Source organism: Mustela nivalis (genome assembly GCF_964662115.1).
Source record: "Mustela nivalis genome assembly, chromosome: 7".
Taxonomy (NCBI): Eukaryota; Metazoa; Chordata; class Mammalia; order Carnivora; family Mustelidae; genus Mustela; species Mustela nivalis.
Window position 1 is genome coordinate 75,922,216 of NC_139026.1, and position 13,596 is coordinate 75,935,811.

General features: G+C 43.5%; 1 protein-coding gene across 1 annotated transcript in view; it reads left to right on the forward strand.

Moving 5' to 3' along the window:
* The first annotated feature begins 2,872 nt into the window (after nt 1-2,872).
* The window catches only part of FGD4 (FYVE, RhoGEF and PH domain containing 4), a 205,269-nt gene continuing 194,545 nt past the window's right edge, over nt 2,873-13,596 (forward strand). Inside the window, exon 1 of the mRNA XM_082742459.1 lies at nt 2,873-3,363. Within this exon, the coding sequence (XP_082598585.1) occupies nt 3,198-3,363 (166 nt within the window). The 5' untranslated portion in view covers nt 2,873-3,197. The remainder of the gene's footprint in view (nt 3,364-13,596) is intronic.

The window sequence follows — 13,596 nt, forward strand, 5'->3', positions numbered from 1 at the left end:
TGCATTTTTCTAGTCTGACCCTATATGTTAATTCCTAGGAAAGAGTTGATTCTGAGCTGCCACCTCCTCTCCATACTGTGACTCCACCACAGTGTGGGGTTCCAGGTTCCTCCAACGGTCCTTCTGCATTCCAGCAGACAGAGAAGAGGACTAGCACATCTCCTGGTAAGGGTGCAGAAGCCAGGCCTGAGGTGACACATACCACTTCTGTCCACAAAATTCTGAAGACTGTAGTGACATGGCTCCACCTAAGTGCAAGGGAAGTGTGTGTCCAAATGAAAATGATGTGGGATTTGGTTAGCGTTCAGCGCTGTCTCAGTCACAGAGAGCTGTCGTGCATAGAAACCTGTGAAATATGCACATCTCAGGCTGCCTGGGTGGTCCAGTCCGTTAAATGCCCAAGTCAGACTCCCTGCTCAGCAAGGATACTGCTTCTTCCTCTCCCTGCCCCCAGCTCTTGCTCTCTCTCAGATAAATACAATTTTAAAAAAAGAAACAAACAAACAAAAAGAAACCTGCACATATCTGTGTCAGTATCCAGCAGAGCTCTCACTCAATATGTGTTAATTAGTGGTAAACTTCCTATTAGATATATAGATGAATAAAACAGTATATGAAGACTATATGTACAAGGTGATACTCAATATTTTGTTCTACTCTAACCTAAGATAACTTGAGATCAAATGGAGTCATTTGATCCATTCACCTAGTGTTTCAAAACACAGCCATCAAATGCAAAGTCTGTTAGAAATTGTTGCAGAAAATTGTAAGCAGCAGTAATATTGATAGAAGTAATGTCAGATGATATACATATATTTTTAAAGATGGTATTTATTTATTTGTCAGAGAGAGTGTGTGTGTGCACAAGCAGGAGGAGCAGCAGGCAGAGGGAGAGGAAGAGGCAGGCTTTTCTGCTGAGCGAGGAGCCCAATGTGGGACTCCATCCCAGGACCTGGGGTCATGACCTGTGCCAAAGGCAGATGCCTAACTGACCGAGACACCCAGTGCCCCCAGATGGTGTATATAAATTATAAACATTCCATCTGAAAATAAAGACATCCTCTGGTATATTATTAGGCAACTATGAACAACTTTGAATCAAAAAAGAAATAGAAATATGTATACATAACTCAAAATATCCAAATGAGGAAGCATAGAACTCTTGCTACAAACACTTGTGATAAGACACCTTTTTGCCCGAAACAGGTATGTTTACTGCAGTTCTCTACAGAAAGAATGAGCTTTCTACATAGAAAGTATTTCTGTGTGTGTATGTGTGCATGTGTGTGTGTGTGAGGGGGGTGATTTTATCAGTAACCAGTTCTCTAAAAAATGTTGCAGGGGCGCCTGGGTGATTCTGTTGGTTAAATGTCCAACTCTTGATTTTGGCCCAGGTCATGATCTCAGGGTCCTGGGATTGAGACCCACATCAGTGTCCCTGCTCCCTGCTCAGTGGGAAGTCTGCTTTTCTCCCTCTGCATCCCTCCAGAATAAATAAATAAATCTTAAAAAAAAAAAAGATTGACAGCATCTGCCCACTTAAAAAATAGGTTATTTCAAGGTTATTACATAGGTGGCTAGTATGATAGTATTGATTGCAATACCACTTTTTTATAGAACCAAATACATTAAGTTATAAATTTTTCAATTATGATCAACTCATGGTAATTGTAGTAAAACTTCTTTCAATATTAACTTGTCTTTGAAACTACTTGTTTAAATTATTTCCAGTACTATACATGGCACAGTAGATAACACTGCAATTACACTGAAAGTGAAACAATGTTTAAGGGGAATGTAGTGATATGCATAATAAATCCAAAGGGAGCAAAACCTCCTTTCAACAAGATCTGAAAGGATGCATTAAAAATTAGGGGGTATTTCCTTCTCCTCAGTGGTGTGTCTATTGAAGTATCAGCCAAATAACTGAGACAGTTGAATTGCCCTCCTCAAAGGTTACTTCAGGAGGACTGGATTAAGGGCTAACCTCAGTTTGCTAGAGGAGATGTTACCTGGGTGAAGGACCATTTGAATAAATGTGGAGTGGTTTCTCAGGTGGAAGTGATGGCTGGGGAACTTGATCTGCTTGAGTTGGAACGCTGGAGTTCTTGGAATGTCCTTTCCCCTCCTATCTCTGTGATTTTGGAACACAATCCCTTCATTATTAGAGTCGCGAGTTTTTAAGTGCACATAAACCAATTTAACATGTATTTTCTTCAATTTGCTGTTTAGCTAGTGTTAAAACAACAAATTAAATGGACTCTAACGTGATTACTAATACAGTCCTAAAAGTGTTCATGGTGATGGAGGGTTCTGATGCCCTTCTGGAAATCTGTGGATTGTTAGCACCACCTTTCTCTTTTACTTCCACACATCCCTCATCATCTCTAGTATGATGCTTCTGGTAAGATAATTTGATTCGGTGAGACAAGGACAGACATTGATGCAGAAACTCGAGTAGGGATTCTAGGTCGGCAGCGACTCACTGTAGGTTCCGCGCTTTGGTTTCCTTATCTGAAATACTTAATTCACTGGGTAGCTCTAGGACATAAATAAGATTATTATCGAGCGCCCGGCACAGCGGCGTGAGACCGCAGGTGAGCGCGGCTGACCTTTTGAGCACCCAGGTGTGTGCCGCAGGTGCGCGCCTCTCGGCCAATGGGAGTGCCCGTTACGCGCCGGGCGGGACGGGGGCGGAGCCGTCCGGTGAAAACCGGCTCCCGAGCCGCGCCCTGGGCTCTTCCAGCAGCACTGCGAGTCCTTGGCTGCATGCCCGGCTGGAGGCGGAGGCGGCGGCGCGAACTGCCTGTACTCTGCGCGCTCTGCGCTCCGCCCTCGGGGCTTGCGGCCGTCCGCTCGCAGGGAGGAGGGTGGACGCAGCCCGGCCGGCCGCTGCAGCGGCGTCAGGTGAGTGCGGGCGCCGCAGAGACTGAGGCGTTGCGGCAGCACCAGGAGTCCGAGCCAAATTCTCAGCGCGGCCCAGAGCGTCCCGGGAAGGAGGGGACCGCGGGGCACTCGCCGAGGGGACGCCGGCGCCGAGCAGCCCGCAGTCGCCCCTCTTGAGTCGGACCTAGCGTGGCACGCAGGCGACGCCCCCCCCCCCCGGGGTCCGGTCACCCCGAAGGAGCCGGTCGAGCGCACCTTTGCTGACGGACGAGCGTGATAGAGAGGCGGGAGCTGTGAGCGAACCCGGCGCGATGAACGGCGAGGGCGGCTACAACTTCAGGCGGACCGCTATACGGCGGAAGCCCGGTCCCTTCTGCCTGCCGCTGGGGACCCCTCAGCCCTGGAGACCCTCGGGGTCGCACTGGGGACGGCCCGAGACGGACGCCTTCAGGAGCCAGGCACCTGCGGACCGCCCAGGTGAGTGCCCCGCGGGGCAGGGGCGGGCGGAGGCGTTGCTGCCTGAGTAAGCCGGGCGGAGCGCCCCGCAGGTGCGCCCAGTCTCCTTGCTGCTAAGGGAGCCCAGTGGGGGGAGCTTCCCAGACGGCTGAGCCGGGCCGTCCACCCCTTACCGATTGTGTCCCTTTCCCCCAAAGACTGTGTCCCTTCCCCCAAAGGACCTTGGGCAAGAATCCGCGGGGGGCCCGAGCTTGCCCTGGAGGTCCCTTATCAGGGAATTCCGGGACTATAGGTATTATTTTAAAAGTTTGGCTACGAAGTAATAAAGCCCATTCTTTTGAGACACTGAAGTTTAAGTTTCTTAGTTAAATTCCTGCTTCGGCAGACCTCGTGAAGGACTAGTACAACACATGTAGCCTACTTGTACTAGGCTGATGTTCCCCTTGGGCTCGCGTAGTTGTTGGTAACCTGGGACCAGCTATCCGGAGGGCTCCGGTTTTCGCTTTTGCAGAATACGCTTGACTCCCACCTTACGTGTGAAAGGCGGCGTCTCTCATAAGGAAACAGATTCCTAGTATCAAGAAATGGAACTATTATTGCTCTTTTCGTATAGATAAATTCAGCTATCAGTAATGCGGTATTTTGAGTAGTGAATTCTCGTCGAATCTTAGTATTGGAAGAAATCCTAAAGATCTGTTCAAGCCCTCGGCATTTCGGAGGGGAGCTTGAAACTATGTGGAACGCTAGGGATTTTTTCTTGATTTTTGTGCTCCTATCATACTATAGCTAGAAACGTTTTGTATGTAGACCAGTTATGAGACAAAACCCTCATTCACGCAGCAGAAACGCAAATACTTTTATTCACTTTCATTTTGTTTTGATTAAGCAAATGTGCCATGATTATTTAAATGTGATAACTGTTGGAGTTTTAAAATTTCTCTAATCCTTGTCCTGAAGTTGTAGTTAGTAGTCATAGGGTAGAAAAACATGATGGATGATTTACAAATTTAAAGCCACATTAGATAAGGGCAGAAATAGTGATGTGAGAAAATAATGCAACCAAGTAACTGAATTACAGTTGGTTACCTCTCAATTTCCTCTTCTGTGAAATGAGGACAGTGAAATCATCTCTTCTAGATTTAGGTGTGATTCACTCTAAAATGAATGGAAGAGTGTTTTCCTTTCTTAGTGAGTATGTTTTGCTTTTTCTGAAGTTATTTACACATTTTTAAATTGAGCTACCATTTTTTTTTTTTTTTAAGCGTGATCTCTACATCCAACATGGGCTCGAACTCATGAAGCCAATATCAAGACTCTCGTGTTCCTCTGACTGAGTCAGCCAGGTGCCATGAGTTACCAATTTCTTTCTTTTTTTTTTTTTAAAGATTTTATTTATTTATTTGCCAGAGACAGAGGGAGAGAGAGCAAGCGAGCATAGGCAGACAAAGAGGCAGGCAGAGGCAGAGGGAGAAGCAGGCTCCTTGCCGAACAAGGAGCCCGATGTGGGACTTGATCCCAGGACCCTGGGATCATGACCTGAGCCGAAGGCAGCTGCTTAACCAACTGAGCCACCCAGGCGTCCCAGAGTTACCAATTTCTTAATCACTGACTGTTTTCAGTTTTGAGGGCAATAGGATTCAAGTTCTTTACATCATGTTTTTATTTAAAATTACATTACATTCAGTTTCCAAACTGAATAGGTGAGCAAAAGATGAAGTGACTTAGAAGTAGGAATGAAAGGAGTTGTTGGAGGCTATAAATAATCTTCTATAAAGTAGCTTTGCTTATAGAAGAAACAGTCCTTTTTTACTTCAGAGAAAATCCAGAACACTTTTTTTTTTTTTTGAAAGATTTATTTATTTTAGAGTGTGAGTGAGTGCACATGCAGGGATCAGGGCGGTGGGGGGGGGGGATAGTGAAGGAGAGGGAGAGGAAGAGAGAGTCTGAACTGAAACCAAGAGTTGGTCACTTAACTGACTGCCACCCAAGTGCCCCCACAACAGTTTTTTTCTTTTTCTTTTTGAATTTTTAAAAACTATATTTCTTTTACAGAGAGAGCAAATGAGAGCAAGTGGGGGAGGGGCAAGAGAGAAGGAGACTCTCAAGCAGAGTCCCCACTGAGTGGGGACACTGCCTTGGACTGGATTTGATGACCCTGAGATCATGACCTGAGCTGAAACCAAGAGTTAGACACTCAACTGACTGAGTCACTCAGACACCCTTTTTGTTCTTTTTAAAATGGTAGGTAGGGTCGTGATAGGGAGTAGAGGTGCAACTCTTGATCTCCCGGTTAGAAGTTTAAACCCCATGCTGGATGTAGGGATTACTTAAAAATAAAATCTTTAAAATAGGGGCGCCTGAGTGGCTCAGTGGGTTAAAGCCTCTGCCTTTGGCTCAGGTCATGATCCCAGGGTCCTGGGATCAAGCCCCGCGTTGGGGGCTCTGCTCAGCGGGGAGCCTGCTTCCCTCTCTCTCTGTCTCTGCCTGCCTCTCTGTCTACTTGTGATTGCTGTCTGTCAAATAAAATCTTTTAAAAAAAAAAAGTGTTTAAAATAATAAAATGATATGTAGAGTGTAGCAGTAACTTTTCTAGTCTGTTACATTGTCTTAATATTGTTTACACAAACTCAGAGTTCTTGCTGCTGTAGTTTCAAAGTTGAAAAGTGAAAATGACTTAATCTTCCAAGGTAAGATTGTTCCTCTTTACCAGGATATATAATCTATAGTATCTATTGGAGAATGATCCAGTGTTCTGACAGGAAGTCTTAACCTATTGAGTGGCCACACCCTATTTAACTGGGTAGTATAAAAACATTTTAGAAAGCGCTTCCTTCTTTGAATCAAATCTGCCTCCCTATTCAGTCTCATCCAACCATTATTTTATAAGATCCTCTCCAAATCAAAAACTCAACCAGGTTTAAATCTGCAAGGAGTGCCAGTTTCACTGCAGCACCTAGAAAAGTATTTATATATGAAACCACAGCATTTAGACCCATTACATACAGAGTGGATGTTACTCATAATTGTTACTTTCCCTCTTAAAGAAGGAACAAAAACTTGAGAGGTCAAGAGCTTAACAGAAAATTCAGTTTCATGGTATTGTGTTATATCTATGATTGTGAAACCCACTAACTTTAGAGTTTTGTGATTTTTCCCAGGGGAAAAGAAAAAGTCTACCAACTGCATATGCTGTATATACCTGGCTATAAATTTCCTCGTCTAGGTGAAGCAGAGAGTTGAGGTGATTAAGATCTAGGCTTTGGGGTCATATAGCATCCAAGTCCTAGTTGTGTGAATTAGACCAAGCCTCTTAATTTCTCACTTTCTTCATTTATAAAATGGAGAAAACAGTACTTTAAAAGATAATAGAAATAAATGGCACAAAGCAAACATTCCAGGTAGTATCATAACAAGGAATCTTTATTCTCTGTGTCTCCAAGAATCTGGCACTAGGATACTCTAAAAATACTTGTTGAATGAATGAATACCCTCCCCCTATAATGTTCATAATAATGATCTATTGAGTGTGTTTTCTATGAAATACTATGTGATACACACATGTATATGTATATGAATTTATTTTATAACAGTCCAAATAGTAGCAGTAGTATGCCCATTTTACAGCTGAAAAAATGGAAGCACAAAGAGTTTTACTAACTTGCTTGGAGTCCTAAAACTGGTACTTGTTTTACTAGGATTCAAATTCAAGTGTGCTTAGAGTCAAAGGTAATGGTCCTATGCATATAACATTAATCATGTAATTCGATTACGGGAAAAAAAATCCATAAATTTAAACGGTTACTTGTATACACATAAAGTAAGATGAAAATTTTCTGTTGTGCTTCCCCCCAACCCCATACTCTGAATACTGGTTGCCCTTGATGGTGGGGAAGAGTTGATCTAGTCAGTTCTTTGTTTTGTTTTTTTTCTGCTATCATTCAAGGCAGCTTATTTCTGTAATTCTGTAGTTTTATGGGAATCCTGAAGGCCTTTATTGAAGATGACTTCCTGTAGAAAATATTTGTTTTTACTTGCAACCTAATGCTACTTTTATTAGGCAGGCCTTTCCATGACTTGAAGATAGTGTAAATTTGAATTCAGGCTTTCTCAGGGGAGATCAGCATCATTATCATCATTAATTTTTCCACTTGGTGTAGGGGCAGACTTTATCGTCAGTTTGCTGTGATGGCAAATTTTTCCTAGGCCACCTTTGTATTCAGGTGTAGCTCTTTCAGTGTGGAACATTGGTGTCTGGTTTGAGGTTCAGTCCTTTCCCATTTCACAAGGTCAAGGCCAGTCTCCCTCTCTCCTGCAAGCCCCTCAGTTCTTGGGCTCTAGGTTCTTGGGAATGGTATTGCCCCCAGGGTAGCACGGGCTTACGAATTAGTTTGCCATTCAGGTTTAGATTTACTGTTCTTTTTCTTTTTTTTCCCTCTTGTCCTTGGGAACCTCCTTTCTTATAATCTCAACAATAAAACTACATTTCAAAGCATAACTGTTGTAATGTATTCATCATCTTGGTACTTTGTGGCCATAGATGTTTCACATTGTATGATGTGCTAGCTTTACATAAGTAGAGTTTCTTTTTCTAGTTCTCACCATGGCTGGGGTACTTGGATTTTCAACACTTAACTCCAATATCCTGAGTGATGAAGATGACTTCTTCATCCATCTTACTTGGATTTCCTTCCAAGAGCTGTTAGTCGTCTCTTAAGGATGATGTCACCACTATTGGGGGGAGGAGGGATGGAGATTTGGGATCCCCGGATGAGCACTTACTGTGTATTGAACACTGTCTCTGAGCCAGGACCATGTGTGTTTTACTTCCACTTCTTATTCTTATGACAATCCTATAAGATAGGGTATATTATCCTTTTAGAGAAAAAGACCAAGTTTCAGAAAGTCTTAACTTGTTGCTGTACAAATGGCCTAATCTTCGGGGGCAAGATTTGAACCAGTTCTCTCTAGCTTCAGTGCTCACATGCTTGACCCACTAGTTCTGAAGGTTTCCCAGGGCTTTAAGAGGCAAAGTGCAATGCAACAATGATGTGTTATGTATTTAGGTCTAAGATTATTTGTAACTTTAATGAATATAATGATCTGAGCAAATAATTTATCTGAGGATTTAGAGTAAAATAGCAGTGTCCATCAATATTGTTTGTTTCTTGGAAGCTGCTTAAAGATGGACTTTGAAATAAGAAAGTCCCTCAGAGGGGCAGGAACCAGGAAGCGTTTTCTTACTTGGATTTCCTTCTAAGAGCTGTTAGTCGTCTCTTAAGGAACAGCTCTGCCAACTTGTGAACCTGAGGACATTCAGAGACTTATTCCACATTTACTTATTTGCTTGCATTCTTCCTCTGCTGATGGAAACTTAGGTTCATAGATCCAACTGGTGACAGAAGAGGATGTGGGACTTTTGGGGAATGGAATTAAGGGTCTGCCCAAAGCCCTGGACTAATGGGGCACTGGATTCCTTCCTTGTTATAGTCAAGGTTGTACTGAAGTTCTTCTGTACATGCGTCTGCTGAAAAGTTGCTTGAAAAAGGAGTCAAACATGATGCATTTAATTTTGTGAGTATAGTGTGAGATTCACTCCGTTTGGATAGAAGCTCATGAACCTTTACTTTTTTAAAAAGTACATCAGATAATTCTCATGATCTGTTTGATTTCCAAATGTTCTCCTGATGGCTGCATCAGAGTTACTTGGAGTGCTAATTAGAAATTCCCAGCCGCACCCTAGGTATAATGAGTCAGAATCTCCAGGGGTAGGGTGAGAAAAGCCATATTTTTAACAAGTGCCCCAGATGATTCTGAGGTGTAACCAGCTTTATGAACTACTGTGCATTCCCAAACATGGGCAAACCCTGCCTTCAGTCTTGAGCACAGGCAACCAAAATTTGCAGGTGCAAAGCAAAGAGTAATCTAGATGGCTTCTCAACTAGCACATCTTCTGGGCCCTCTGTAACTTTTGGCAAATTTTCTGCCCCTAACTGGCTGATTCTTTTTTTTTTTTTTTTTTAAAGACTTTATTTATTTATTTGACAGACAAAGATCACAAGTAAGCAGAGAGGCAGGCAGAGACAGAGAGAAGGAAGCAGGTTCTTTGCGGGGCTCGATCCCAGGATGCTGGGATCATGACCTGAGCCCACGGCAGAGGCTGTAACCCACTGAGCCATCCAGGCGCCCCTAACTGGTTGATTCTTAATTGCATTTTTTTACATCTGTTATAGGTCTTTTCTACTTTGTCTTATTTCTCAGCCTCATCCTGTTCCTCTTGAAGGAGACTTTAATTTATGCAGATGTACAATTTATATCTGACTGGATTATCTGATATGAACCCACATACCTTCCTTTCACTTCAGACTTGGCTTCTTTGTACTTGATAGCTGACCTCTTTCTCCGGTGGACAGATCTGGTCCTCAGCCACATTTCTCCTTTTTTACCTTCCCTGGGCTGCATGCCTCTTTACTATCCCGTCCTGGGCTTGGCCCTCACTCCCTCTTTTCCCTCCAGATGAGGTCTGCCTACACTTTATACTTGGAAGTTCTTTGGAGCTATGACCCAACAGCTTTCTCCCTTAAACTACTCTGTACTTCCCTTGTTGCCTCCACTTCTTTCTTCATCCCGGTCACCCTGTCTTTCTCCCCACTTCCTCTTCTTTTCGGCTGGCTTCTCTTCCCAAGCTGGCATTGGTAGGTAGTCTAGGTCAGCTGTAGATTCCCAAGTATTCTCCTATAGGCTGTTTTGGGACCTTTTTCTTAATTTCTCTGTGGTGTTTGCGTCCGTGTGTGTGTGTGTGTGTGTGTGTGTGTGTGTGTGTGTATTTATTTATTTGACAAAGAGGAAGAGGGGGAGGGAGAGAGCGCACACTGGCAGAGGGAGCGGCAGGCTCCCTGTGCTGGAGCGGATGTGGGGCTTGATCCCAGGACTTCAGGATCATGAACTAAACTGAAGGCAGGCACTGAACTGATTGAGCCATCCAGGTGTTCCATGTTTGCTTCCTCTGAAGGCACTTTTCTTGGTCTTGATTGTCATCTGAGTTTATTATTGCACCAGATCTCCAGGTTTCTTCCTCTGGCTAGCCTATTTTTCTTCTTGCCCCATTATTTCCTGCCACCTCTATTCTTTGGTGGTGTCATTCCCCACCCCCAACCCCGGGCTTCTGTAGCTTATCTATACTGCTCTGCATTTTCGAGAACTGGCTTTTAATACATGTTAATGTGCTAAGGGTACCAAAGTGTGACTTCTTTTTCTGCCAGCAGCACAGCCCCTCCTCCTAACTTTGCTTGGAGGTGTTACTAACTTTAAGGCTTCAAAGTTTATTTTAAATCTGCTTTTCTCTCTTGTCTACTTGCCACCCGGTCATCTGCCATTTCTTACTGACTCACCTTCATTTTTGATGGTGGCCTTTGTCTTATTTCAGACCAGCTTCTAACCAGTAGTGTTATTATCCACCTCACACAGTCCCATTAATTTTCTTAAATCTGGGTCTTGATCATAATTTTCACATTATCAGCCACCTTCTGTGGCTCCCCAACTGCCTGTTATTGATGTCTCTGTTCTAAAATGATCACCTTAGTGATTCTGGGTCAGACTTCACCAGGAACCTTTCAGTATGAAGATGGACCTTTTAAAATTCATGCAAATATTAACTCTTATTTGAACTCTGAAAGTTGGACTAGTCATACATTGATCACACCTGAGAAATTGTGTGTGTGTGTTCAGGAATAAATTTGGCATGGTTTGAAGAGCATTGTCTAGAATTAGTTCTCTGTTCCTGGACTATAGTTGAAGGTGTGCACATCACCAACAAGTGTTCTCGTGCCTGTAATCAATTTTGTATTGCTTCACTGATGCAGGAATGGAGTGGAGAAGACAAACCCAGCTGCCATTCCCCCTTATGCATACCCATGCATTGAAACCAGACTCAGCTTCAGCATCTGCAGAAGCTTGGGAGCTGCCCCCATTCTGGGGAATGCATTGAGCCACCGGGCAGCCTTGCTGCAGACCAATCTGCCACCTGCTCTGCAAGGCTGGGCTGTTCTCTGGGACCTCTAACAGGATTTGGGTTAGGCCACATGTTAATAGTAATCCTAAAAAGTGCAGTGACTTTAAGAAAAGGTTATTTGTATTTTTAAAATGTCCACCTGCTCTGCAAGGCTGGGCTGTTCTCTGGGACCTCTAACAGGATTTTGGGTTAGGCCACATGTTAATAGTAATCCTAAAAAGTGCAGTGACTTTAAGAAAAGGTTATTTGTATTTTTAAAATGTATGTTAGTGAGTGTATTTAGGAGTGGAAAGTCCCAAATAAATAAGATGCCCTAACTGAAGGATACAGAGGGATCATGCTTATAGTTTCACATACAATGCAAAATGGTATATGTGAGTTTATCAAATTATAGCCAAATTCAGTTAAAAATGCATTTAATTTTCCTATCAAGGATTTTTGTAAACAAAGTCATCTTCATTTTCCCTGTAAAAAGTTGAGTTACCTATACCTTTTTTTCCCCCTAAATTATGCTACATAATGGTATCATATTGACAACATACCATACTGATAAATGGTATCGGGAGTCCAAAGCTGAATGAGACAGATGCCCTGACCTTTAGTGATTTCCATCCTAGAAGGAGGAATGTGATCTATAATAAACACCAGGGTGTAAGTTAGTATTGTGTATAAGAGCAATAATTAGTGTGCTTGTAGTTCAGGGGAAGGAAATCTGTACCAGGTTGGAAAAACGATTTCATCTCCAAGTTTTATTCAGAGCCCTGTGCCAGCTACCTCCATCGGTATTTCTGTTCTCTTTTCAGATCCCTGTACCCTGCACTACAGAGTTTGCCTCCTCTAATCCCACTAAAGCTAGGGATTCTTCAGTCCTTCAACAGATATCTCAGTGTTTACTATGGATCAGGCATTGTGGCAGGGTCTAGAAATCAAGGTGAGAAGAATCCATGATAAGAGCTAAGTGTGGGCTTTGGAGTTAGACTGGCTGGGTTTGAATCCTTCTCTAGTAATTAACTGGCTGATTTGGATCTCTTTGGTTCTGTTCTCTCATCTATAAAATGGGAATATTAATATTACCGCATCATAGAAAAGTTGGCAGGATAAAAATTGATATTCTTAAAGGGCTTAGAACAGTGCTTAGGAAGTGTTCAGGTAAATTTCAGTATTTTTGTTGGGATGAACACAAGTGCTAGCTTCACAATCTGGTGTTCTCTTCTCATTTTCTGTGTCTGTCTAGTCTACTGCTGTCTCACAAGATTGTGATTAGTTGCCTCCAGTCATCCCCACAGAGTGTGAGCTCCTCCCCAAGCAGCAGGCTATGCTGGGCACATGTCTTCCATCCTTTTACATCCCCTTCCTGCTCAGCCCCACCCACCCCCTCGTGAAAGTACCTCTCACTGCTGACCTCTGTCCTCGGTCTTTCCTCTTGTGCTGTCTTGAGTCCCACTTTGATGTCAGACTTCCCTAAAGCCTGGATTGTGTCACAAAACCATCATCCTCTGCCTCTGTTTCCTAACATTCTGGCCTTCTCCTCTTTACCATGCTGCTTTTCTGGTGACACAAGTACCTGCTGGGCATCTTGCAGGATCGATCCACAGATCTCCTGGTCAGGATATGAGGCCCTCCCTCCCTTAACTTTCCCTGACTATTTGTTGTCTGTGTTCCTAGAAGAAAATCTTCCTGCACTCACTCTTCCCAGCCAACTCAAGTTGCTGCACCTGCTGTCCAGTCCCTAACTTGTGTGGTCCATTGCCATCACTCCTTAGGGGCTTTTTGAAGTCCATTTGAGGACTCAATAAATATTACGTACACAGAAGAACCCTGAATTAGCTTGGCACATTTTGGTTCAGCATGAGAATTTTCTGGCAATATTGCCAGAAAATGGAATTAGGTTCCTTTGCTGGTTGTGAGCTTCTTATTAATGAGGATGCTCAAGGAGGGGCTGGGGGACTGAGCGGCTGAGCTTAGAGGAGATATGCTGTCTCTCTGGCCTGTGCACCTTGTGCACAGACCCTTCTTGCCTCAGTGCTTCTCTGCTTTCCTTCTGAGTCTACACGGTTCCTGTGCTCCCATCAGCAACATGTGTTAGGGAAGGCCAGGGAGTGGTGTACTTTGGTCTTTGAGAATTCATGTACTAGGTGTCCTTTGTAGGTTACCGGTTGTGCTTATTCAGGTATTCTTGCTGCTGTTGATATGTCTTGAGTAAGAGACCATTGGAGTTGGGAGGACCTGGTTACCGGTTACCTGGT